This window comes from Nematolebias whitei, chromosome 1 (genome assembly GCF_014905685.2).
Source record: "Nematolebias whitei isolate Nwh7 chromosome 1, NemWhi1, whole genome shotgun sequence".
Taxonomy (NCBI): Eukaryota; Metazoa; Chordata; class Actinopteri; order Cyprinodontiformes; family Rivulidae; genus Nematolebias; species Nematolebias whitei.
The window spans coordinates 54,811,736-54,837,084 of NC_056498.1; the positions used below are offsets into that span (position 1 = coordinate 54,811,736).

General features: G+C 39.3%; 6 protein-coding genes across 8 annotated transcripts in view; 4 read left to right on the forward strand and 2 right to left on the reverse strand.

Annotated features, from left to right (window-relative positions):
* The window catches only part of adka (adenosine kinase a), a 14,397-nt gene extending 9,785 nt beyond the window's left edge, over positions 1-4,612 (forward strand). For both annotated transcript variants that reach the window (XM_037678750.1, XM_037678760.1), the window contains exons 4-11: positions 382-460; positions 563-735; positions 818-926; positions 2,347-2,517; positions 2,605-2,640; positions 2,721-2,835; positions 2,924-3,010; positions 3,430-4,612. In XM_037678750.1, coding sequence (XP_037534678.1) covers positions 382-460; positions 563-735; positions 818-926; positions 2,347-2,517; positions 2,605-2,640; positions 2,721-2,835; positions 2,924-3,010; positions 3,430-3,554 — 895 coding nt within the window. In that variant the 3' untranslated portion in view covers positions 3,555-4,612. The remainder of the gene's footprint in view (positions 1-381; positions 461-562; positions 736-817; positions 927-2,346; positions 2,518-2,604; positions 2,641-2,720; positions 2,836-2,923; positions 3,011-3,429) is intronic.
* A 3,335-nt stretch (positions 4,613-7,947) lies between these two features.
* LOC119411828 (dual specificity protein phosphatase 13) lies at positions 7,948-9,014 on the forward strand. The gene is made up of 4 exons (XM_037678772.1): positions 7,948-7,985; positions 8,093-8,218; positions 8,296-8,537; positions 8,794-9,014. The coding sequence occupies exons 2-4, from the start codon at positions 8,094-8,096 to the stop codon at positions 9,012-9,014; spliced, it is 588 nt and encodes a 195-aa protein (XP_037534700.1). The 5' UTR covers positions 7,948-7,985; position 8,093.
* Positions 9,015-10,236: 1,222 nt separating this feature from the next.
* On the forward strand, positions 10,237-13,481 carry LOC119411837 (dual specificity phosphatase DUPD1). Of its 2 annotated transcripts, XM_037678793.1 has the most exons (5): positions 10,237-10,410; positions 12,595-12,782; positions 12,885-12,994; positions 13,073-13,108; positions 13,221-13,481. In XM_037678793.1, exons 2-5 carry the CDS (start codon positions 12,604-12,606, stop codon positions 13,433-13,435), a joined length of 540 nt encoding a protein of 179 aa, XP_037534721.1. In that variant the 5' UTR covers positions 10,237-10,410; positions 12,595-12,603; the 3' UTR covers positions 13,436-13,481. The 2 variants fall into 2 exon arrangements, with proteins under 2 accessions (XP_037534721.1, XP_037534712.1); XM_037678784.1 differs by having other exon boundaries at positions 12,885-13,108.
* Positions 13,482-15,186: 1,705 nt separating this feature from the next.
* Positions 15,187-16,196, reverse strand: LOC119418094 (dual specificity protein phosphatase 13-like). Its single transcript, XM_037685349.1, has 3 exons — positions 16,001-16,196; positions 15,598-15,815; positions 15,187-15,498 (listed from the first exon to the last, which is right to left on the reverse strand). Exons 1-3 carry the CDS (start codon positions 16,123-16,125, stop codon positions 15,287-15,289), a joined length of 555 nt encoding a protein of 184 aa, XP_037541277.1. The 5' UTR covers positions 16,126-16,196; the 3' UTR covers positions 15,187-15,286.
* Positions 16,197-16,777: 581 nt separating this feature from the next.
* On the reverse strand, positions 16,778-17,596 carry LOC119426872 (dual specificity protein phosphatase 13-like). The gene is made up of 3 exons (XM_037694493.1): positions 17,378-17,596; positions 17,084-17,298; positions 16,778-17,001 (listed from the first exon to the last, which is right to left on the reverse strand). Exons 1-3 carry the CDS (start codon positions 17,590-17,592, stop codon positions 16,778-16,780), a joined length of 654 nt encoding a protein of 217 aa, XP_037550421.1. The 5' UTR covers positions 17,593-17,596.
* Positions 17,597-23,555: 5,959 nt separating this feature from the next.
* Positions 23,556-25,349, forward strand: part of LOC119426980 (sphingomyelin synthase-related protein 1-like) — a 12,423-nt gene continuing 10,629 nt past the window's right edge. Inside the window, exons 1-4 of the mRNA XM_037694587.1 lie at positions 23,556-24,169; positions 24,323-24,418; positions 24,510-24,627; positions 24,726-24,904. Coding sequence (XP_037550515.1) covers positions 23,556-24,169; positions 24,323-24,418; positions 24,510-24,627; positions 24,726-24,904 — 1,007 coding nt within the window. The remainder of the gene's footprint in view (positions 24,170-24,322; positions 24,419-24,509; positions 24,628-24,725; positions 24,905-25,349) is intronic.

Below are 25,349 nucleotides of genomic sequence, written 5' to 3' on the forward strand. Positions count from 1 at the left end.
CAGCCAATTGTGTGTCGTGTCCAATCTTATTTTGAAAAACCGCGTTAGAGCGAGTCCGTGATAAACGACCTGCGAAGTAACGAGGGACTACTGTAAACCTGAATGTCTTTTACATTTTAATTGTTAGATTTTAAGACTTAAGAAAAACAAAACAATTGTTCTTTTGGGTTGTCATCTGACCTAAAGTTTAAAGTACCTGATCATTTTAAGTTAGCAGGATTTAAACTGTTGAAGCCTGACTTGTGATTTCTTTCCATTAAACCTTTGAGTCAGATGGACACCTTGCTGAAGTTGCTGTAACTTAATGATTATGAAACAAACTCTTAAAGCGTGATGCTGTATCAGCTTTTAACAAGGAAAGTGACATATTTGCTTCTGCAGGTTCGACGAACTTGTGAAGAAGTTCAAAGTTGAGTATCACGCCGGAGGAGCCACGCAGAACTCCGTTAAGATCGCTCAGGTCGGTCACGCTCGTGCAAACACTGACCTTTGTGCAGACGTTGGCTTCAGTGAGAGGAATTGATTGACTGGTGTTGATCTGAGCGGTTGTGGCTGTTTCTAGTGGATGATCCAAGAACCTCACCACGTGGGAACGTTCTTCGGCTGCATCGGCAAAGACAAATTTGGAGAGATCCTCAAGCAGAAGGCTGAGGAGGCCCACGTTGATGTTCACTACTATGAACAAGATGAAGAGCCCACAGGAACGTGTGCTGCGTGCATCACTGGAGACAACAGGTGCCTGAATAAAATAACCGCACATTACAATGAGTAATCCTGTTTAAAATGTATTATTTATTCAAATGTTTACACGTTTCAGGTCTCTGGTTGCAAATCTAGCTGCTGCTAACTGTTATAAGAAGGAAAAGCATTTAGACCTGGAGGAAAATTGGAAGTTGGTGGAAAAAGCTAAAGTCTACTATATCGCTGTGAGTAGTTCCTATTGTTTTGCTGCAGTTTCTGCTGTTTTTTTCTTTTGAGACTTTTAATAATTTTAAATGAAAACTCAACTGTGCTTTTTAAAACACCCCTAAAGGTTTATGCTCACAGCTCTGCATTGTTCAGCTGCTTGTTGCAGATATATTTATTTAGGATGTGCTGCTTAGAAAAATTATAAACGTATATTTTACCCATTATTAAAATGTATCTGGAAGAATCAAATGTAGTGAAAGTTGGTATTTTTGTGCATCTTATTGTCTTATCACTAATACAATTAAAAACTAGAGAAATTGCATTTCCTGCAAAAATGCAGTGTGAATGCTTATTGCTGCATAACTTGCTGAAAAACAGCTGAAATGTAGCTGAAATTGAAGAACAAGCCTATGTTTGCAGAAGAAAGCAGAAAGAACAAAGATTTACTGAATTAGATTAAAATAAGTTGAAGTGAGCAAAATAAATTGGTAGATTTACTAACAAAAAAGATTGGCAAAAGTAGCTGAAAAGGCAGAAAGAAGCAGAAGGAAGTGGAGAGAGCACATTTTTGCCCAATTAGGCTTAAAGAAGCAGAAATTAGCACAAAAAAGTAGAAATTATCTGAAAAAAGCTGATCTGAACAAAAACTTAAAAGTAGCTAAAACGCAGAAAGCAGCTTAAGTTATCAGAATGAAGTGGAGAGAGTACATTTTTGTTGAATTGGGCTGAAAAAAGTTTAATTGAGTGCAAAAAATGTGGACTTGGCTGAAAATTTTCAAATTAGCATAAAAACAGCTAAATAGTAGCTGAAATAGTTGAAACTTGCAGAAATGAGCTAAATTGAGCATAACAAGCTGAAATTAGTTGAAAGAAGTTAGAAGAAGCACAAAACAGCCAGAAAAACAGCTGGAATTAGCTGGAAAAAAGGTTTTTTAATTTGCAGAAGAAAGCTGAAAGAAGCTGAACGAGAACAAATGTGAAAGGAGCAGTAAAAGAATGTAAACAGATCTAAAAATATGAAGGATGGAAAATGAGCTCAATTCATTTTCTTTGAGAAAAAAGTGGCAGAAAAGGCTAAATATTTCAAAAAGCTAAAGTTGCACCAATACTAAAAGTCATAGCAGGATTGTCCTGAAAGAGCTGAACGTTTTGATGAAATAGCACAAAAATTGTGGAACGAGAAAGATGCTGAAAAACTTAAGGAATAGTTTAAAGAACCTGGAATAATAACTATAAACAGGATCACAATTCACACTATTAAAATCGAAGGGTAAACTTAAAGTTATAATTTTGCTCCTGATTTAGTTGCATCAGTCATTTTTAAGAGTTATAAATCCATCTGAATCCTTTTATTTTCTACCCTATACCTTTTACTGTATGTTGTTCAGATACTCCAGATGTTAAAAGCAGAACGTTCTTCATCTTCGTTCCTCGCAGGGTTTCTTCCTGACCGTCTCCTTGGAGTCCATCTTGAAGGTGGCGAAGCACGCTTCTGAAAGCAACAAGCTATTCTGCATGAATCTCTCCGCTCCCTTCATCTGCCAGTTCTTCAAGGACAACCTGATGCAGGTCATGCCCTACATCGATGTCCTCTTCGGCAACGAGACGGTAAGCCACATTTAGTCACACATGCACGTTCGGCGCTCGGTTCCAACCAGAATGCTGATGGTGTGTGAACTGTTTCTGTTTGCTCAGGAGGCTGCTACTTTTGCTAAAGAGCAGGACTTTGAGGTGAGTGGACTTTTATGAGCAGAGCTTTTTGTGCCTCCATCAGCGAGTTGTGTGAAAGTGTTTGTTGTTTTTCTCTCTAGACAAAAGATATTAAGGAGATTGCAAAAAAAGCCCAAGCTCTACCCAAAGTCAACAAAAAGAGACAAAGGATTGTAGTGTTTACTCAAGGAAAAGATGAAACTGTCATGGCTCTAAGTAAGATTATCTTTTATTGTAATTGATCACAGCCTCTCGTCATATTTTTTAGGTCTGCAGTGTTTTATTTATCGTTTTGTTTACCCAGGTGACAAGATCGAGGTTTTCCCTGTAATGAAGATTGATCCAAAGGACATTATTGACACGAACGGTGCAGGGGACGCCTTTGTGGGAGGTGAGATTTGTCTCTCTGTAGATCAAAGTTCATGCTCAATCATCCAGGTACAAAATCCAATAATGATCAGTCAGGTCATCTGGACAGTTTCTTTTTTGTGGAAAGACGTTTTGCCCTCTATCCAGAGGGCTTCATCAGTCTGAGGAGTCCCAAAGTAAACTGTTTTCCCCACCAAGCAGTACACTCCTTTAGTGGACCAACCAGCCTGCCGTTGACAAGATGATCTGCTTGGTGGGGAAAACGGTTTACTTGAGACTCCTCAGACTGATGAAGCACTCCGGATAGAGGGCGAAACGTCTTACCACAAAAAATAAACTGTCCAGATGACCTGATTGGCCATTATCGGGTCCCTCTGTACATTTCTAAATTACTTATGATGACTTGAGGTTTTTTTTTTTTTTTTTTTTTTTGTGACGCAGGCTTCCTGTTTGGGCTCGTCCAGGAGAAACCTCTGGATCAGTGCGTGAGGGCAGCACACTACTCCGCCAACGTCATCATCAGACGAGCTGGTTGCACCTTCCCAGAAAAACCTGACTTTGAGTGAGGCGTTCGGGAACATTATGTTTTTTCAGCCTAAAGCCTCAAACTCACACAACCTCCACAACCCTGATCCAGATTTTATTTTTTGAATCAGCCCCCAATCCCCACTCTGAATTAAGTGGCTGCTGGTGGTTTGTTTATCTCAGTTTTGTCCTCAAGGGGTCACTAGAAGATCGTGCAGCTTATTCCAAAATAAGTTTTGTGTTTCAGTTGATCTTCACAGTCAACTAATGCCAAGGAATGTTGTGATTTAACTTTACCCAATAGATCTAGATGTAAATCTTTTTGTAGAAAATTTTTATTGAACTGCTTCCTGTTGGGTTTAGACTCGCACACCTCCAGTGGTCCCATCAGACCCAGCTGTGAGCACCAGTACGCCTCGTCTCTTTGTTCTGTTGTCGCTGCCTTTTAGAGATGATGCAAGCACAAAAATGGACTAAAATGTAGCTTTGAAAACAGGTTTTAGGATGTAGCACTGACATGTGCAGCAGTGATTTTTATTAGCTATAACGAGCCAGTTGAGAAAACTAAATGTATTTTATTTTGAAAAGCACACTTTAATTGTGTCAAAGCGTCTTCCGAGTAAATGTTCGGTATAAGGTGTGCTGTGTACCTTTTTAATTTTTTCTTTTCTTTGTGGATATTAGAAAGTTTTTCGATTAGTTCTGGTGAATCTTACTCTACGAAGTAGGATTCATGTCTTCTGGAGGTCGTGGGTTCACTTTCTATCTGCATGTTTCAAAGCAGAATTAAATTAATGTTTGATTTTCACTGAAGTTTTTTATGAGCAACATCACAGCAGAGAGACCATCTGGTCTCAAACATTTGGATCCTCCATTTAATTATATATTTTTCAATTAAAATCGTCACTCATTTATTAGTTTTTTTAATATATATTTTCCCATACTGCAAAACATGCTGAACAAACTGCATTCATTTTTTTTATGTTTAAAAACTATTTAAAATCACTAGACAACTAAAACCTTCTTTCTTTTAACATTTTAAAGCTTCAAAGACAAAAAAAAAAGACTTTTGCAATAAGACCTGTAACTCAACCGAATAAACCAAAGTTCATGCTCAATTATCCAGGTACAAATCTAACAATGTTCAGTCAAGCCATCTGGATGTTTGTTTTTTTTCTGAGATGTTTCATCCTTCATCCAAAGGACTTCTTCAGACCGAAGAGCCACAAACAAACTGGAGTCCCACAAGCAGCACACTCCCTATAGTGGAAAAAAAACAAGTTTGCTGCTGATCAGTGTGCTGCTTGTGGGACTCCAGTTTGTTTGTGGCTCCTCGGACTTAAGAAGTCCTTTGGATGAAAGATGAAACATCTCAGCAACAACAAAAAGAAACCCTCCATGACCTGACCAAACATTGTTGAATTTGTACTCTGTGAGCATGAACTTTGGTGTTTTGAACCATTTTGGCATGACTGCCTCAGAGGAGTTGACGGGGGAGAAGAAGGGCCCGAGAAACCATCTTATCTCCATCAAACTGGTATTTTCCACTATGGGAGTTTGGTACTTGTGGGACTCCAGTTTGTTTGTGGCTCCTCGGACTGAAGAAGTCCTTTGGATGAAGGACAAAACATCTCAGAAAAAAGAAAAACGTCCAGATGAAGTGACTGTACTTTTTTCGACTGAATATAGTTTTTTGTTGGAAAGAACCATTAAAACGAGCACCTGACAGAACAAGACGTTTAAGAAATAAGTTTGCAGAATAACATAATTAAGTACAGTATAGTGCTAGTAAATATACAGCTCTACTTTAAGTATTAAAATACTATTTGTCTTAGTTTGATTTTGTTCTTTTTCTTGTAAACGTGACGCTCAGATGAAGGTTCTCATCAGCAGTTGGATGCCAACTTCTGCATACCGGTAAATTAAATGCAAACGTCCAAAGTCAAAAACCTGATTTGGTTTAAACGCAACACAGCTTAACATATTTTGATCAATGAGCCAAAACTTAACCTGATCTGAACCTGCTCTGTGGTGTGAATTCTTTAACTGCAGAAAAACCTGTAAGGTGCATCTGATGGATAAATGGTGACTCGTGAGGATTTATACTGGGACTTGCATCTTTAAAAAGATTATTACGTTATGTTGGTGGGCATTAAAACAAACATTTGTCTATTTTTTTTCCCTTGAATCTGAGAATGTGCCAGCATTGATGAACATGCATGGAGTTAAAAATGGTCTTATTTAATCAGATGTTGATGGTTCAACCTCTTCTACAAATTAAAGTTACGGAGAAAACTGCAGGGAAAAAGACACATGGCAACTTATTAAAGGGGCCAAACATTTTAATTGATTAACATGTTTTGATCTGTGCAATTCTGAGTACTTGAATATAACAACCCTAAGTATCGTCGTAAATCTGAATTTTACAGCAATTTCTAAATAATGCAAGGGGTTTATAGAAAAGTGTCTGCTTGTCCTAAAAATGTTCTTTCATTTATTCAGCTTTTTTTTTTTTTTTTTGGTCCAGATACACCAAAAAGCCTTATGTGACTCCTGGTCTCAGTGATACTTAAGTTATCCATCACCTTGGGGGAACTGGTTTCTGAAGCAGAAATAAAACTGAATATGATTCTTCTCCTTTTATTAAGTATTTCACTGATTTGGTGTTGGTTTTAAAATTGTTTCAACCTTTTTTTTTCATATCAGATTTATAGAGAAGTAAAGGTAGGTACCCTACTGAAGGTCAACATGTGAGCATCAATTCTGTGTAATAAAAACAAAAAAATACACTTTTGTTTAAATTGAATGTAGACCTTTTTGATTGGTGCATGAAAAATATTCTAAGATAAGTGCACAATACAAAGTAGTTGTGTAAACAGTGCAAAAATTAAATGAACAGGATAAAGTTACATTACAGTTGAACATAAATTCACTTTTTTGGCCAGAAAAGAGAAGATGGCTCTTCTTCACAATTTATATGGTCTAAATAATAAAAGAAAAATACTATTATGGATCTGACGAGCTGGACTTTCAACGAAATTGACAAACGCTTTTCAACAAAACAACAGGGTCCTGGAGAACCCTCTTGCCCGGCTGAGACTCGCGCTGCGGGGTACATCAGAGATCAGCTGATGTGTCTCCGTTCTGTCTCAGGGGGACGCTGAAAATGTTTATATTTTGGATTTATGATAGCAGGAGTTCTCTTTGGCATCGGCGGTGCTCTGTTTTATCAACTTGAAGAAGACATTGGCAACAGTTTCGGCCGTGGCAAAGCTTCCGAATCTGTGTTTGGTTCGTGCTATGAGGACTCAAAATTAGCTAACTAACCCTAGGTGTGAGTGAGAGAGTGAATGGTTGTTTGTCTCGTTTGTCTCTATGTGGCCCTGTGATGGACTGGAGACCTGTCCAGGGTGTACCCTGCCCCTCGCACAGTGATTGCTGGACATGGGCACCGGTGACCCCCTTGACCCAAAATGGAATAAGCGGGTAAAGATAATGGATGGATGGATTATAACACTGAGAGGAAGAAACATCCTGTTGGAATGAGTGACTGTTCAGACCACTAAAACAGCTTTCCAATAATGATAATGTGTAATTTGTCTGTGTTTATAAAACTAAAATAGCTTTGACTCTGTTTGGTTGTTAAATTTTAGCAGAATCTTTAAATTTTTTTTGTTTCCTTGTATAATACCATATATACCAGGTATAAATGGTTTTATATTTTAGACAGTGTGGCTTTTCTAGTAAATGGGGAAATTCATTTTCAGCACCATGTTTTTTCTAGTATTAACAGTAGTTAATTTGAAAACACAAGTTTACTACAATTCATAATGATTCGTTTTAGGTAGCACAAGTTTTGATGAACGTAAAAGATACGTTTGCAGAGTTGTGTGCACAATTTTTGCCAGATGTTGGATCAGTTCTGCAAACAAATGGTTTTTTAATTTCAGATCTCAAATCAAGATAATGGAACTTATACTGAAAACACATTTAATTTCTTTACTTAATCAATATACTGTTCATGTTTTTCAGGAAATTAATAGATTTTAAAACTATATTTTTGTTTTTATCAATAAAACATGAAACATTATGTTGAAAGGATTATAAAATAGTAATAAAATGCAAACTTTTTTCCAACTTTTAGCTTATTTATGCATAACAGCTAACATAAATTTCTGTTAAATATTATACACAGCTGCCATGTTTTAAAGGAGCAGAGCAGCAGGTGTAAATCAGCCATACACATGCAGAAATGTTCATGTGCATGCAAACTGATAAGTTTCACAAGACTCTTCAGTGCTCTGCAGAAGACCTCAGAGATGCAGTTTAAATGCATTTTAACTTCTGGCTGCTGAGGAGAACTGCAGGGTGAGCTTGTTGACAGTGAGAGTATGATTACAGAGTTATAAAAAGCTGCAGACGCCTGGTGGGTGATGTAAGAAGAAGCTGTGTGGAAGAAGTTTAAAACTCAGGTAAGCCTTTTGTGTGGTTCAGGGTGGAAACTGGTTAGTTTAGGGATCATTTGCATGTGTCATCTATGGCTTTTGGAAGATGAAATATATTGTGTGTGCCTGTACAGCATGTGTTTTAGAGATCCTCTGCATGAACCTCCATCCGTCTCAGAGCTGCAGGAGCTCCTGCTGGCAAACAGACGACCAACTGGACATGTCAATCAAGTCTGGCCAAACCTTTACCTAGGCAATGAGTAGGTGTCCACATGACATGCATGCACATGTACACGTGCCAGTTGTGAAATGTATCAGTAACCAAGTCATATTTCAGGGTGGCTGCTCGTGACAAGGGCACGCTCCACAGCCTGGGAATTACTCACATTGTAAATGCTGCCCATGGACCCCCCAGTCCTGGGCCTGGACCCTGTTTCTATGTCAACACCGGCCCTCGTTTCTATAGAGACATGACTGTGGATTATTACGGGGTGGAGGCGGATGATGCCATAGATTTCATCCTCAGCCCTTTCTTCTATCCGACAACACGTTACATCAGAGCTGCACTGGCCATGGGAGGCAAGTCTGCACACTCGCAGTGTTCAACTGAATTTACACAAGTTATCTTTTTTATTTTCTAGAGCTGACGCCCAGTCTGGTGCCTTTAAGGGTGCTTGTCTAGTGTATTAGATAGAGCTTTAACCAGTGCTTGTGGTTTGTACGGTGAACTGTTTATGGAAATATACCTGAGCCAGTGCTATCTAAAGAGATAAACTCCTGTTGCACTGAGTAACATGCTGCATTTATGATGCTAAACGTAACATCTCTGTCCCAGGACGGGTGTTTGTTCACTGTCTGATGGGCGTGAGCCGCTCTGCGACCTTAGTTTTAGCCTTTCTGATGATTGCCGAGGGCCTGAGGCTGCGGGAGGCAGCGGCTGCTGTCAGGCAGCACAGAGACATTTGTCCCAACGCTGGCTTCCTGCAGCAGCTTCGCAGCCTCGACATGAGCCTTGAAAGGGAGAGGAGGAGAAAGACACAGGCCCAGGCACTGTAAAAGTCACTCAGATGCAATAACTTTAACATAAATACAGGCATGCATCCAGAGACACAATCTGTATTTGCTTTAGAGGACATTTAACTGAACAGGATGAAACATCTCTGACAGAGCTGAAGGAAATCCTTTGGACAAGCAGGAAGCCTGTGGCAGCTGTCAATCAAGTCTGGCCCAACCTTTACATCGGAGATGAGTGAGTAGAAAAGTCTCAGAATCATGGACATGGCAATAAGTATAAAATAAAACACTTCAGTTTGTGGTGTGTGTCTAAAGGTCTGTTGCACGAGACAAAGCCACCCTGTCATCTCTGGGTGTAACTCACATACTGAACGCTGCAGCAGGAAGACACCGGATCAACACGGGTCAGCACTTCTACTCTGACGTTCAAGTGGTGTACCACGGTGTCGAAGCTGCAGACCATCCCAATTTTAATCTTCAGCCTTTCTTCGGCTCTGCCGCACAGTTTATAGACAGCGCTCTGAAGAAAAATGGTCAGTGAGACAATGTAACAGCACAAGCTGGATATAAATTATAAAGAACCGCATGAGAGGAATGTTATTAAAGGACAAAAATATGTTCAAATGCACCGAACACACAAATGAGATAAGTAAGAAAATGCAATACAGAATGCTGTTGTTAAAAATAATTTTAGAATAAGAAGATAGGTTTACGTGCAACTTCAATTACTTTTGATGTAATAAACATTTCTAATGAAAATGTTTTCCAGGAAAGGTGTTGGTCCACTGTGCCATGGGGGTCAGCCGCTCTGGAGCATTGGTCTTGGCCTACTTGATGCTTCACCAGGGCCTTTCGTTAGCGGAGGCCATCACTGCTGTGCGTCTGAACCGAGACATTGGACCGAACTCTGGATTTCTGGAACAGCTCAGACAGCTGGCGCTGAGCCTCCGTCTGCAGAGCAAACAGATCCACGAGGACATGTCCTGCTCAAAATAACAAGAGTGCATGGTTCTTTCATTTAAAAAGCTTTCACAATCGTTAAAACTGAACAAAATGCCATCTGTTAGTTACACTATGAGGATCCTTATTGCTTTAGCAACATTTGTTATTCACTTTTCTGGTACAAATGTAAATTTAATGAATTTATTCACTGTAATAATCTATAAGAAAGGACTTGGAAAGGCACTGAGAATATAAAGAAGTCGTCGTGTTTATCTCAGTGTGTGTATGTTGGTCACGTTGTCCAGGTCAGGTGGCGAACGGCCCAGCTGCCTAAAAATATCGTCATAAACATAGAGACAGAGAGAGCAGTTTCTATTTCAGGTCTACATTACAGTCTTTATGCTTTCTGTGTAAAAAAAAAAAAAAAAAAAGCCGCACACATGTTCACTAACGAAAGCAGGGGTCCACTTCCTGCTCTGAAACTGATCTGAAAGAGGTGAGTACTTTTTTCTTAAGCGTGCTTGTTAATTTCTTTTTCAGACACTTGAAGTTTTATAATCACAGCTTTGGTTCTTATGAACTAAAAGTTTGATATCAAGCATGAAACTTACAGCAAAGACAAATGATGAACTTAAGACCTTAATGCTCAGACTGCTGTTTAATACATTGTACTATATTACATTATTATTGTTTAGATACTTTTCTTTTCGCACACTTTACAATTTTTGCCATTTTTTTGGGTGTAACTGGGACCTTGAGTACACAATTTCTTTCCACCTTATGTACCACATGTGATGTGAATGAAAATGAAGAACCTTGAACCTTAATGGGTCTTTGTATTACTGGCCTGCCAGTGAGGGGTTAACCAGCTGACAAAAAGTAAGAAGTAAAAGAAAAAGGTTAAGTTGCAACAGAAAGTACCGGTATTTCAAAATTATTTTATGGGTAAAACAAATGTAATTTAAAAACAGAATTAGTAAAGGAAATTAAGTTTTGTAAGTATTTTTGTGTGGGTTTAAATCTGTTCAAGTTCAAGTTTCTTTATTGTCAGTGGAACGAAATTATGTACTCAAGGTCCGAGTTACACCCAAAAATAGCAAAAATATAAAGTATAGAAAGAAACAGTATACAAGGATCTTTGTAAGATATACGCTAAACACTAATAATGTAAAATAATACGGTGTAACAGCAGTTGACAAAGACATATGAAGTTGTGACCGCTGGAAATATTAAAGTCCTGATTCAATTCAATTCAATTTATTTATATAGTGCCAAGTCACAACAGAAGTGATCTCAGGGCACTGAACAGAAACATTAATGTATAAAAATAAAAAGTTAACAAAAACATTCATAAAAATAATAATTTAACACTATCTGAGGAATTCACTGCTTTGAATTTATCTCCATCATAGAACTCTCATCTTTAGCAAGCAAGAAGGCGACAGTGGAAAGGAAAAACTCCCTCATGAGGAAGAAACCTTTAGCAGAACCAGGTTCAGGACAAGCGGCCATCTGCTTCGACCGGCTGGGTTTGAGAGGAACAGATACACAATGGCAGGTCAAGAATCACGTTACGATAGAAATAATATCAAATGAAAACTATTCAATTTTAACAAATCATTTAAGGAAATGAAGATAATTTGTCCTCTAGTAGTCTAAGCTTAAGACAGCATAACAAGCCAACCCTAACTATAGGATTTATCAAAAAGGAAAGTCTTAAACCCAGTCTTAAAACTGGACAATGTGTCAGCCTCATGGACAGGATCTGGAAGTTGGTTCCACAAGAGAGGAGCCTGATAACTGAAAGATCTTCCTCCCATTCTGCTTTTGGAAACGCGAGTAAACCTGCAGTCTGAGAGCAAAGTGCTCTGTTAGGAAAATATGGAACAATAAGAGCTCAAATATAAGATGGAGCTAGGTTGCTGAGGGCTTTGTAGGTTAGAAGTAAGATTTTGAATTCAATCCTGGACTTGACAGGGAGCCAATGGAGAGAAACTAAAACTGGAGAGCTACGATCTCTCCCACTAACTCCAGTTAAGACTCTGGCAGCAGCATTTTGGATCAACTGAAGACTTTTTGAAGATGTTTTTGGACACCCAGATAACAAACCATTGCAATAGCCCAGTCTAGACATGACAAATGCATGAACCAGTTTTCCGGCATCATTTTTAGATGTTTCTAATGTTCGTGATATTACGCAGGTGGAAGAACGCGGTTAGTAACGTTTTTAATGTGTGGGATAAAAGACATGTCCAAAAAATAACACCAAGATTTTTAACATTAGAGCTGGAAGCCAGATTAATGCCATCCAAGGAGGGAGAAAGACTGAGAAATTTATTCAGGGGCACCTAATTTTAAGAAAAAAATAACCTTTATTTAATATAATAGATATTTAATAGTATGTTTGATTGACAGGTCATAGTTCAGAGCCATTGTCTGGAATATTGAATCGAACTTCCACAGATCTCAGAGTTTCACTAACAGTTTATTTGTCACTGCAGCAGTTTTGCTACAATAGAAAATCCTCTGGGATTGCAGATTACCAAAGGTTGTAATTTCTGTAATTCTCAGTATGCATGGCCCTTCATATGTTTTAAAATCGGACTCAGCGTGTGGTGTTTTTGCAGCATCGCTTATATTTCTTTTATGCAGAGATGTGTGTGTGTTTTCTGGATGACAGAGGAGAGCCATGTCCTCCTGTGCTCTGAAGTCCAGAAGCAGAAATCCATACGCGTCGGTTCAGGTGGACCCAGACGATGATTACATCACACCAGGAACAATGGACCTGGAGCAGCTCTTCTGGACCGGCTCCACAGCTCAATACACGCACTTCAATCAGGTGTGGCCGCGGATCTTCATCGGCGATCAGTGAGTCAGTTCATAATATAGAGATTTTCATCACTTCAAGCTCATTATCAAATCGTGCAGCTGTGATGGTGCTGACAGCTACTTGTTGAATGTGCGTTGCAGGAAAACAGCTCTGGAGCGTCCTGGTCTGCAGGATCTGGGTGTTACACACATCCTAAATGCTGCAGAGGGAAAGTGGAATAATGTACTTTCTGGTGCTAATTACTACAGTGGTATGAACATTCAGTACTACGGTGTAGAAGCCGACGACAAACCAACCTTTAACATCTCACAGCACTTCTCCTCTGCAGCAGAATTTATCCACGAGGCCCTCAGCCACCCACAGAGTAAGACCAAGTCAAGCACCTACTCAGATTCACCTTCATTTCACAAGGTTTTCTGGAACTGATGTTCGTTCTTTAGTCTTATGGGCTGATCTGTTTCTTTGTTTTGCCCCAGACAAGGTATTGGTGCACTGTGTGATGGGTCGGAGCAGGTCGGCGACGTTGGTTTTGGCGTACCTGATGTTGAAGCAAAGTTTAACTGTGGTGGACGCCATAGAGCACGTGAAGCAGCACCGCTGTATCCTGCCTAATCACGGCTTCCTAAAACAACTCAGAGCACTGGATATCGATTTGCAAGAGGAAAAACTCAGACTAAAAAGAGAAATATAAGAGCACCAACATAAAACTGCATTATAATAATAAACAAATACTTTTATTTTTCATTGATTTTATTTGAGGTACAGATGCTGTAAAGTTCTGTGGAAATGTTTTGAACTGTTGTGGAAAAAACCAAAAGCCTTTCTGGGGGAAAAAACAAAAACAGAAAAATCTTATATTTTTTGTCTTTATCGTTAAACAAAAAATCATGGGATGAGACATTCTTACTGCTTTCATTTGATAGAAATAAACTCTTTAAAAAAGAGTACAGTAATATTTTTTATACTTTTAGAAGAGCTCCACAATACTATTTGGTAAAATTGTCAAAACAACAGTGCAAGTCATGATCAGAGGTCCGGCTTAAGACCAGAAAACATAAGTGAAGGAAGAGAGGGGTCAAAACACATCATATACTTTAGTTTTTTATGTTTTAAACTAGTTATATACTTTGCTCCCATGGTGTCATACTTTCTTCTCACCATTTAAGGTGGGCATGATCAGTAGTTTTCCAGGCTTGCTCAAGGTATTTTAGAAATAGTCTGTGTACTTCGGCTGCCTTTTTTTTCTCCAGTCCTTCCACACCATGACAGCATAATTTGCAGTTTGTGTTAAAAAAAAAAAAAACAGTGGAAAAGTTGTAAACAAAAATGTGTTGAGCCTAAAATCAACAATTTGCAGCAGAAGAACGTTATCTTAAATGCATTCTTAAAGAAACACAGAGGGAAAATTATCTAGCTAAGATACCAGACACACACGCACACACAAATAAATAAATTAAACAGAAATTACAAGTGTTGTTTGCTCATTTCTGAGATGTATGGTATCTAAAAATAAGCAACTGGTTCATTATTTAAGGCCAAACATAAAAGGTCATATGGTTCATTTTGTTCTATCAAAACACAAAGATACAAAATATTTTGTGGCTAAGATTTTGAAATACAGGTCTGATACCAAGGGGACCCTCAGCAAAATTTATACACTGCTCAGTTCGTACCATGAGTCCATTCTGGGTTCCCTTAAACTGAAATGGGAAGCGGACTTGGAGGAACCCATATCAGACTTAAACTGGAAAAAGATTATTAAAAACATTTACTCATCTTCAATCTGTCTAAGACACGCTGTAATTCAATTTAAGGTAGTGCACAGGCTGGTCCAAAGACAAGTTGTCCAAGATCAAAGCCAACCTGGACCCCGCATGCAATCGTTGCAAAACAAACTCCAGCTACACTCTTGCATACATTCTGGACCTGTCCCAAACTGCAGACCTTTTGGCAATCTATATTTGGGGGCTTATATGTTCTTTGTGTTCTCGTTTTAATTTCTGTTTGTATATAAAAATCAAAATAAAAAGACTTACTTAAAAAAAAAATTAAAATACAGATTTTAAAAAAATGCACACCTTGAAAAATTAGCCTGGTTAAGTTCAGAAGTTAAAAAAAGAAGAATTTAAACTGTTTTTATTAATAATATTACGATATTATTGGTCCAAGAGGTTATCCTACAAAGCACTCTGAATCACAGCATCTCTTTATGGCTTGCATACACTCATACGGTATGATGTGGTGTATTTTTGAACATTTTCTAAGCTGTTTCATCAAGTTTCTGGGTCATATCAACAAACAGCAATTTGAGTTGTTCTAAACACAATTTTTAAAGATGTTGGCAACAACCCAGTCAACACGTTTCAGTTGATCTTTGTAAAAGGTTGGAGTGTAAATTATATGACTTCTTTTAATAGCTTAACAAAACAGGCTCAACAGGGGTAAAAGTAAAAACACAGCAAGAATAAATATATCTGTATACTAATAAACAATAATCACCGTCAATTGTGCAGCACATGGAAATGTCATAAAGGAACTAATGTCAGAGAAGAGGACACAACCTCCTTTTTTGTGCCAGCTGTTCATCCAGCTTGAGGAGGAGTGACAGGAAGTTCCGGTTGGGGAAAATGGCTCGTTTTTGGACGACATGTCTCAGAGCGTCTCTCAGAGAAAGATGCTTCCTCGTCATGAGGTAGGCCAGGACCAAGGTGGCCGATCGACTCACACCCATGATGCAGTGCACTAACACCTTTCCTACAGAGCAGCATTGAAAACGTGAAAGAAAATGTAGGAAAAATGAGAAAACCAAAACATGTGATGGGACAGGGGACGTTATATTTCAATTTATTTTACCATCTTTGCTCTTTAGGCCCGTATGTATGAAGTCTGCAGCAGATTTGAAGTGCTGGCTGAGGTCAAAGTGGTCCGAGTCTTCTGCTGGGATGCCAAAGTAAACACTCGTGTTTCCATAAAAGCTCTGGTTACCAATGCTGCCCTGCTTGGAGTGCGCTGCATTCAGGACATGAGTGATGCCCAGCTTATGTAATGCCTTTCTGTTCTGTGCGACAGCCCTAAACAACCGACACAAGAGATAGGTTCAGAAAGAAAGTGTGCATTAGAATTATGTAACAAAAGCATTATTTAATTATTAAATGCATATGCGTTGAAGCTGAAACACAAATTGTTTACACTGAAATAATTTCTAAGAAACATTCAGCCATGTTTAATTCTGGCTGCAAAAACACAAGACACTCACACATTTCCTATGTATAAATTGGGCCAGACTTCATCCACTGGTGTGAGCTCCAGTTTGCAGGAATCCAAGATGAGCTCCAGCTCCTTAATGAGCACCAGGTTCTGTTGCTGTTTGCTCTCTGACATTCTTCCAGCACACAGGACGAGACGTGCAGCAGACACTCACGTTGCTCCTGCAGCCTGAGCCCGCCGTGCCTCTTGGTGAAAAGCATAAGCAGGTGGGTGTTTATGAATGGTGCTCAGCTCCAAAATTAGCCCCTGTGTGCAGTATGTTCCCTCTGACTGGATGTAGATTATCTAATGTTCCTGTTGGATTGATTGGTCTGTTCATCCATGACTCTCTCTCTTTCTCTTTCTCTCTCTCTCTACCAACACTGATATAAAATCAGAAAACAAAAGAGAGGACTAGGCACAGCTGAACACAATTACATGTGCAGGAAATCACATTAAAAAACAGGCCGAACACCATAGTTCATGCTCATTAATCCAGGTATAAATCCAACAATGTTCAGTCAGGTCATCTGGATGGTTTCATTTGTTGCTGAGACGTTTCGTCCTTCATCCGAAGGACTTCTTCAATCTGAGGAGCTGCCAAACCAAATTGCCACAAACAGCTATTAACAGAACAGCAAACAGCTGTTTGTGGGATTCAGTTTGGTTTGGTTGCTCCTTAGATTGAAGAAGTCCTTCGGATGAAGGACGAAACGTCTCAGCAACAAAGGAAAGTGCCCAGATGACCTGACTGAACATTGTTGAAAGCAGGCGGAAGTTATCAAGTTTAAGGTTTGTCTTTTTTGTGCCATTTTTTTGGCCTTTCTTTGAGCAGTTTTCGGTCCAGCTTTATAAGTTGTCTTAGAAATCCTCTATTAGGAAAAATCCAGCGCTTTTGTTGCACATGATGTATGGAAGACAGAAGACTGAGGTGATGATGGATCATCAGGTAGGCAAGAACCAAAGCAGCTGAACGGCTCACTCCCACTGCACAGTGCACCAAAACCTTCCCTGAAATTATAAATAAACACAAATATGCTCAATTATTTTTCTTGTTTCATCGATGTTAAATTCATAAAACCTGCCTGTCTACCTCCTGATGTCAAAGCCTGGTGAATGAACTCTGCAGCTGGGTAGAAAAATGGCGAGAGGTCAAATGTCGGCAGGTCATTAGCGGGGACGCCGTAATATTTCTCTGTGGTTCCGTAGAAATCATCGCTGCCCTTACAGCAGAGTTTACCATGAGCGGCGTTCAGCACATGAGTGATGCCCAGCTGCCAGAGTCCAAACTTGTCATGAGACATAAACCTGACAAAAAGTTAAATTACATTTAAAAAACTGACCAGAATCCTCATATATGTGAAGCTAAATGCAAGATGTTACGCACATGTCTCCCAGAAAAAGGTTCGGCCACACCTCATCTCCATGGCGACATGAGCGTGGAGCTGAATGCAGAACCTCCTCCAGCTCCTGCAGAGATGGGATCTCGCCCGTCACACATGTGCTGTCTTCGTCTTCTGTGTTTGTGCCATCTGTCTGCTTTGAGTCTTGCATGACTTGTGTTGCCCTAACAGCGTCAGAGTGTGACTCTCCGTCTGCCATAGCTATGTCTGAAGTATTTATACAACTCTGTACTTTCCCTACTGCTGAGACAACCTGCTGTGTGCTGCCTCCCCTCCACTCAGATGGTGACAGTCACAAACAGGGTATGTGCTTTGGCTCAGGCTCATATCCATCATGGACATGTGTTTATAAATACATGTGGCTTGAAAACATTGTCATAAGTCTGTTGATTTGTCTTCAAATCTAGTCCTAGGTTTTGCTTTTTGAGCTTCACTGAAAACAATCTACACAATTATTATATTTTCTTCCCATAATGAAGCAACTAAAGTATATTAGTGTAACTTAAAATACTTAAAATACAGGACGAGAATCACATATAAGAGAAATCCAACCATTTTAAGTCAGGTCATCTGGACAGTTTCTTTTTTTTTTTTTGTGCTGAAACGTATCATCTTCCATCCAGAAGGCTTCATCAGTCAAGGAAACACACAACACAAAACTGATTATTCCCCCAACAGCTTACTCCAAAGTGGAACAAACCAGTTATGTTGGTGCTAAGATGATCTAGCATGCCCCCTTCTCCGGTGCAGGCCCTCTTCCTCATCAATAGTCATGTCAAACTATCTATGGCAGCATAACAATCCAGATTTATCAAAAAGGAAAGTTTTAAGCACAGTCTTAAAACTGGACAATGTGTCAGTCTCACGGACAGAAACTGGAAGTTGGGTCCACAAGAGAGGAGCCTGATAACTGAAAGATCTTCCTCCCATTCTGTTTTTGGAAACTCTAGAAACCGCAAGTAAGCCTGCAGTCTGAGAACGAAGTGCTCTAAATATGGAACAATAAGATCTCAAATATAAGATGGAGCTAGGTTGTTGAGAGCTTTGTAGGTTAGAAGTAGGATTTTGAATTCAACTCTGGATTTGACGGGGAGCCAGTGGAGAGAAGCTAAAACTGGAGAGATATAATCTCTCTTACTAACTCCAGTTAAGACACTAGCAACAGCATTTCTTTTTAAATAAGTTTTTTGGACACCCATATATCAAACCATTGCAATAGTCCAGTCTAGATGTGACAAATGCATGAACCAGTTTTTCTGCATTTTTGGATAAAATGTTTCTAATTATAGCAATATCATTATTGTAATGTACGTTGTTGTGTCTCATGCTTGAATGTATTTTCAAGCACTTTTTATTTGAGAAAGGAACTATTAACTAAATTTACTTACAAGCAAACTTAACATATCAATTTAATGAGAAAAACAGCAGTTGTGAATAAAAGTACATCCCCTAAAATAATATGTTTACACACTCTACATGTTATGTTAAAATATAAGTACACTTATTCAGAAAAATAAAGTATGCAATGTAGAAAAGCCACAGTAATTGAGTTATACCTTTTCATCTTCTATATGTTTATTATTTTTTATTATTATTAATATTATATCAAAATGTTTCTGTGGACTTCTGAGTTTTATTCATTTATTTATTTTTTTTTTAAAAAGAAAGTTGTTTTGTAGTTGTTATAGTTTCCTACATCCAAAAGGAAAAATAGATCCAGAAACCTAAACAAAGTATTAATTTCATTAAAATGTGGGCCTTGGTTGTTGTTGTTGTTTTTGTGTAGGTTTTCCCCCAAATGTTTTTTTTTAAATAATTTATATATTTTTATTGACATTTATAAATGTATTTAACATGTACATCCACTTCATTTATTAGTTAAATATCCATTTAAATGCCTTTTTTTTTTTAACAACAAAAATAACACAATATAAGTGAAAGTGTTTTTTGTTACAATCAGTATATCTCATTCAGAAATTGCTAGTTCTAGATCTGGTCTGCATGATTTTATATAAGCCATTCATTTCTTCCTGCGTAAAGTAAATCGGTCCTTTTCATCATTTATTTCTGCTGTTATTCTCTCCATAAAATGTCCATCCATACATTACGGTCAATGTTGGGCTCTCCAGTGAAAGCCAATTTTTCATGAGGGCCCAAATGGTTTTTTCATTTTATTTTTTACAATTTTTTTATTTAACATACAGTACATAAGTTCATGCACATGTATGTGCATGCAAACCAAAACCTTACTCCAGAAAACAACATTTGGAGCTGATAAGATGTGTTTGAACAGCCTTTGGTCCTGAATGTGTCCAGCAGGTGTCAGAGTGTCCTCTCTGCAGCAGCAGGAGGCTCCCTGCTCTTCTGCTGCTGTTGTTCTGTTGGGGCACTTCCTGTTTGGAGTTGCCTGGCTGTCAGAAACATGCTGGTTGTGACACACTGTTCTTGGGAGTGGACAAACAGGCAGAAAGCTCGGCTGCACCCTCTGAGAGCATTGTGACAGTGGAGATTTGGTAAGAAACACTGAGAAAAAAAAAAAAAAAAATTGTTTGTAGCAAAAAAAAATTAGATTCCTGTAAGTGAACTTGTTAGTTCTGAGCTGTTCAAACCTGTTTATGTGGAGAAAAACACAAGATTTACCCTCTCAGTCTGACTGTTTGTGGCTCAGTGATGGAGAAACTGTGGGCCCTTTGTGTCTTTGTCTCAGACTGAAGAGCTGTTCTTTCTCTCAGCTGTGTGTTCCTGTGACTCTGGTCAAATGTGCTGACATGGCACTTATTTATCCCAAGCTAAACTACCAGCCAGAGAGGAAGCCAGCCCAATCTAGAGGCTAGATCATAGAAAAACATAACAGATTTCTATTTTGAGGAGGATCGGCTGTACTGGTGAGTGTCTATAGGTTTCATCCTGCTCAACCTGTTTGTACTGGGTCTTTGTTCTGTGGGTTATTCATTGACACAACTTCAACACAGTTTGCATTAAATACAGTTTGTATTGATGTATGCCTGTTCCAGGGAGTAGTCAGTACCAACTAGAACTGATACAGCTCATATGTTTGAATTTGTCTTATTGGATTAATTGAGGTTACAAATCCAGTGTTAAGAGAATTACAAACCAGTCTGACACAATTCAAGCAAATAATTCAGTATTTTAGGCTGTTTTATTACATTATATATAAACCATAGTAACCGTTATTTTATTAGTGTACTGTATTGACACCTTTTATTGATTTTCTGTTAAACAAAACTGTTGAGCTGTCAGTTTTTTGGCTTTAAAGATTAGATAAAGATTTAAAGATTAGAGCGCATTTTCAAGGAATCTGCAAAAAAAATTGTTTTTATGGCTTTTTTTTTATTGTTAGACAGAAACTACTGAAAGGTTTAACCTACAAGAAAATCAGAAAATAAAACAAATCAAATGACCATCTTATTTCTAAGGGTTGACTCACAATTCGATTCAATTTAGTTGCAATAAATTAATATTTTGACGTGCATAAACAGATTTTAACGTCTTGTTCACAAAGCAAAACAAAAAATATATTAAGATTTAGAGTAATTGGCAGTCATAATCTACAGTATACCATGGTGGTATCAGGCTTCATATATTTTACAGACGTGCACACAAAAAGCTGTGCGCTGTCGTAAACGTTCATCTGTTTCTTTGCGTCTGCTCGACGTGCATCTGAGTGTTCACTATCAGTCGTTTCAACGCTCGGCAGTCGTGTTGTCTGAGGGCTGCAGACCTTTGGAGCAGATCCGGATGAGCAGCATCGAGGTCAGCTTATCGTTGAGGTCAAAGGGCAAAAACAAGGAGAGCGAAAAACTGAAACACAAAATGTGAATCGTCAGTTGGAAACAGAAAAGTCATCTTAATGAGCTTGTTTTGTGTAAAATCTGGATGATCTGACTCCTTTTTTTGTATTTATTTTTTATAGTATGGACCAGCAGCAGAAGGAGGTATGGAGCAGTTTGTTATGGGTTCATCTGTAGATGCTTTGTGTAAATTATTTCACTGTGAACACGGAGTGAATGTCGTAACACGAAAAGCTACAAGAACTCCATGGCTGTGCATTAATTACTTATAGCTCTTTGGTCGTTTATCGGTTATTTGTTTAAATACTGATTTGTTCTCTTTTGCATTTGTTTGCTAAAATGAGAGCGTCAACAAAAAAACAAACTGAGAAGAAATGGGGATCAATGGGATTTTGACAAAACACGTGAAAGAAAAAAACAGCCCAGTTTGGAGCTCTATAACAGACGTACACAATAAAATAAAATAAAAAATCTTTCAAAGTTTAGACAAGTTGTAGAAAGTTGGACTTCTGATCTGGTATTTTGAAATCTTTTAGGCATTTATTACAATCACAGTTTATCATATGTATTTTCAAATGTATTAGGCTGATGACTCAACTTTGAGCTGCTTAAAATCTTCAGATTTTTTGCTAACAACCCCTTTTTACTTCCTAAGACTCTATTGAGCACATATAGAAATACATCAAAACGTAGGGATTTTTGTCTTCAGTGTTTCTCACCGCTTTAGAACTTATGTTTATTTTATTTTATTTTTTCAAATTTCCCTAAAATGCAGCGAGTACACAACCAGCAAGCTTCAGGTATAGGTTAACGTAAAATATTCACTTTAAATATGTCATATCTCCTACCATCCATCTGTCTGTCCCGTTCTAATCCAATCTAATCTAATCTACTTTAGATTAGGTTAAATTAGACTGATAGATCTATCAGTCATGGTGAAGAAAGAGGTGAGTCAAAAGGCAAAGCTCTCGATCTACTCGTCTGTCTACATTCCAACCCTCCCCTGTGGTCCTGAGGTTTGGATCATGACCGAAAGAACAACATGCCGGGTTCAAGTGGCCAAAATGGATTTACCGTATTTTCTGACGTATAAATCACAGTTTTTTTTGCATAGATTTGCCAGTCCTGCAACTTATACGCCAAAGTGACTTATATACGTTTTTTGTTTCCATATTCATAATGCAATTTTTAACTGATGCTTTAAATGTTCATTCATACTGACATGAACCAGAGTAAACATTACCATTTGCGGCCGCTAGAGGGTCCTCTAGCCGTAGGTGTATACTGTATATTGTTCCTGCACCGCTACCCTTGCCGCCCCAAACAGAGACACACCTTTGCTATAATGTCGAGCAAACAAATAATTGTTTTTAAGTGTTACTCTTGTTAAATTTCAAAGAATTGCAACAGCGAGTCCTCCCGTGTGCGCTCCCGTGGCCGCCAATCGATTTTTGGCACAACACCAGCCTACATTTCCCGGGAGTCAGCGGTGACGCATAATAAACACGACTTATATGCCAAAGCTACTTATATATATTGTTTTCCTCTTCATGATGCTTTTTGTGACTGATGCAACTTATACTCCGGAGCAACTTATACGCCGAAAAATACGGTACTTTGCAGGGTGGCCGGGCTCAGCCTTAGCGATAAGATGAGGAGTCAGCTGATTAGGATGCCTCTTGGACGCCTCCCTTTAGAGGTTTTCAAGGCACGGCCCACTGGTAGGAGGCCCTGGAGAAGACACAGACGTTGCTGGAGGGATTGTGTATCTTCTCTGGCCTGGGAACGCCTCTGGGCCCCCCAGAATAATTTGGAATGTGTCGATGGGGAGAGGGGTGTTTGGGTTTCTCTCCTGAACCTGTTACCTCCTTGACCCAACTGCAGATAAGCAATAGAAGATGGAGCTATGTATATATAGACGCATAACTTATATATTTTTAAAAAAGTGTAAAACTTTTAGTTTTCTGTTTGACATTTACTTTTTAGTCGAGGTTTTTGTCTGCCTCTCATTATCTTGGCAGCCAGGGAGTGATAGACACAGGTGTGTCGTTACCATGGTGACCATAATGAGCCACTGCCAGCAGTTTTAACATTTACTTTGGTCTTGGTTCTCTTTACACATCTTGTACAGTAGACATTTTTATCTTAAATTATTACTAAAATGTTGTGAATTTGGGCAGTAGGTTCAATTTCACCCTTCAAATATTTTTGATAAATGTTCTAGTAGTTGGTGAATAATCTCAATTCTTATCAGTGTAATGGAATTTGTTTGTAGTTAATCACCATCTCGATTATTTCTATTTATGCTGTAGCCTTCAGTGGTGAAAACTGTGTTTTTGTGTGCAGCAGGATGGCACAGTCAGACGGCGTGAGTACCTGGACCTGTACTCAGGTGGCCCGGTGGCTGCAGGAGGAGGGTTTCGAGGAATATGTGGAGTTGCTGTGCTCCCAGCATCGCCTCGACGGCCTCAGCCTGCTGGCTCTGACTGAGGCCGACCTCCGGGGTCCTCCACTGAGCCTCACAGTCCTGGGGGACATCAAACGACTGACCGTGGCCCTCTTTCGTCTCCAAAAACAGAATCAGCCCCAGCTGGAGGAGCTGGGTCTCTGGCCTCCTGTTACTCCACCTGCTGGGCTCCCGCTGAGCGCTGTGAAGCCTGAGTGGAGCTGCGGTGCAGCCGACAGAAGGGGGCTCAACAGAGGCGATCGCTTGTGTAACGGGACTGAGCTGCGGCTGAGGAGCAGCGTTCGATCTGGATCTGCGCTGCTGTGTCAAACACACTCCAATGGAAGGTGTGAGCAGCCGCTGGCCGGTAGATTGGACCCAGAGGTCTGGAAGACCGTCCTCAGCTCCATATATGTGTTTCTAGTGTGTGGATTCACCTCATTTGTCATGGTCATTGTGCACGAGCGCGTCCCAGACATGAGGACGTATCCACCCCTTCCTGATATATTCCTGGACAGGTAAATTGTTCATCTTGTTTGTTTTGCAGCAATAATCAGCAAAAGTCTTACTCCAGCAACGTTGAGCAACTTTAGCTCCATCGTTTGTGAACACACTCCTCTGCTGTTGTATCTAATCTACAATCTGAGACACGTGTTTCTGCACTTTCACAGTGTACCCAGAATCCCTTGGGCTTTTGCAATAGCTGAGGCGTGCGGCCTTATATTGTGTTATATGTTTATGTTGATCCTGCTCCTGCACAAACACAGGTAGCCCCATTTTTACCTGCTCTCGTCTCACCACCGTTTGCTCGTTGTTACTCCACACGCAGCAGATAATGTTATTTTGTCTCCGTTTCAGGTCCATTCTCTTCAGACGTCTGTGTTCTTTGATGGGAACGGTGTTTTTGCTCCGCTGCTGCACCATGTTTGTCACCTCGCTGTCTGTGCCTGGGCAACACCTGATATGTGCCAGTAAGGTGAGAGGGGGACGATGCTGCTGCGATTATCTCAGTGTTTGTGTTGCAATTTCTAATAAGCAGGGAGTTCACCGCGGGAGTGTTTTTCCTCTCAACAGACATATGGAGATAGCTGGGGGAAAATCCAGAGAGCGCTGGCGATATGGAGTGGCTTTGGCATGACTCTGACTGGAGTCCAGACCTGTGGAGACTACATGTTCAGTGGTCACACAGTCGTCATCACGATGCTCAACTTCTTTGTGACTGAATGTGAGTACAGTGCTTCCCTGGACCTAAAGTACTTATTTCTGTTTTTTTTTTTTTATCTACACAAGCCAAATAAGTTTCAAAGAAATAAATAAAAATTATATTTTCATGAGATTTACATTTGCAGTAGTTCCTCGCTATTTCACGATTTGTTTTGCGCGGACTCGCTCTACCGTGGTTTTTCAAAGTAAGATTGGACATGACGCACAGTTGGCTGATTGATGGATGAGCCGCACATTACGCATGGAATTTTTATTTTAAATGAATTATTTTAAATTATTTAGCACCTGCTGCACAGGTGCACGGGTCTGTATGCAGCCCACAGCTGCAGAAAAAGCTTCCTCCTGCAGCTTGTCATATCTCCCTCCGCTCTGCAGCAGAGAAGTGGGCGTGGCCAAGAGTGCTTGCAGATGTGTGTGGGAAGGTTTTAAAATACCTTTTTACATATATATATATATATATATATATATATATAT

Excerpts from the sequence above, each read along its gene's own strand:
- LOC119411828 (XM_037678772.1), top strand. The coding sequence starts at position 8,094 with ATGTGTTTTAGAGATCCTCTGCATGAACCTCCATCCGTCTCAGAGCTG. Across the intron at positions 8,219-8,295 it reads AACCTTTACCTAGGCAATGA|GGTGGCTGCTCGTGACAAGG; the intron begins GTAGGTGTCCAC and ends GTCATATTTCAG. Across the intron at positions 8,538-8,793 it reads AGCTGCACTGGCCATGGGAG|GACGGGTGTTTGTTCACTGT; the intron begins GCAAGTCTGCAC and ends TCTCTGTCCCAG.
- LOC119411837 (XM_037678784.1), top strand. The coding sequence starts at position 12,604 with ATGTCCTCCTGTGCTCTGAAGTCCAGAAGCAGAAATCCATACGCGTCG. Across the intron at positions 12,783-12,884 it reads CGGATCTTCATCGGCGATCA|GAAAACAGCTCTGGAGCGTC; the intron begins GTGAGTCAGTTC and ends TGTGCGTTGCAG. Across the intron at positions 13,109-13,220 it reads GGCCCTCAGCCACCCACAGA|ACAAGGTATTGGTGCACTGT; the intron begins GTAAGACCAAGT and ends GTTTTGCCCCAG.
- LOC119418094 (XM_037685349.1), bottom strand. The coding sequence starts at position 16,125 with ATGTCAGAGAGCAAACAGCAACAGAACCTGGTGCTCATTAAGGAGCTG. Across the intron at positions 15,816-16,000 it reads AATTTATACATAGGAAATGT|GGCTGTCGCACAGAACAGAA; the intron begins GTGAGTGTCTTG and ends TCGGTTGTTTAG. Across the intron at positions 15,499-15,597 it reads GGGCCTAAAGAGCAAAGATG|GAAAGGTGTTAGTGCACTGC; the intron begins GTAAAATAAATT and ends GCTGCTCTGTAG.
- LOC119426872 (XM_037694493.1), bottom strand. The coding sequence starts at position 17,592 with ATGGCAGACGGAGAGTCACACTCTGACGCTGTTAGGGCAACACAAGTC. Across the intron at positions 17,299-17,377 it reads AACCTTTTTCTGGGAGACAT|GTTTATGTCTCATGACAAGT; the intron begins GTGCGTAACATC and ends ACTTTTTGTCAG. Across the intron at positions 17,002-17,083 it reads CCAGGCTTTGACATCAGGAG|GGAAGGTTTTGGTGCACTGT; the intron begins GTAGACAGGCAG and ends TTATAATTTCAG.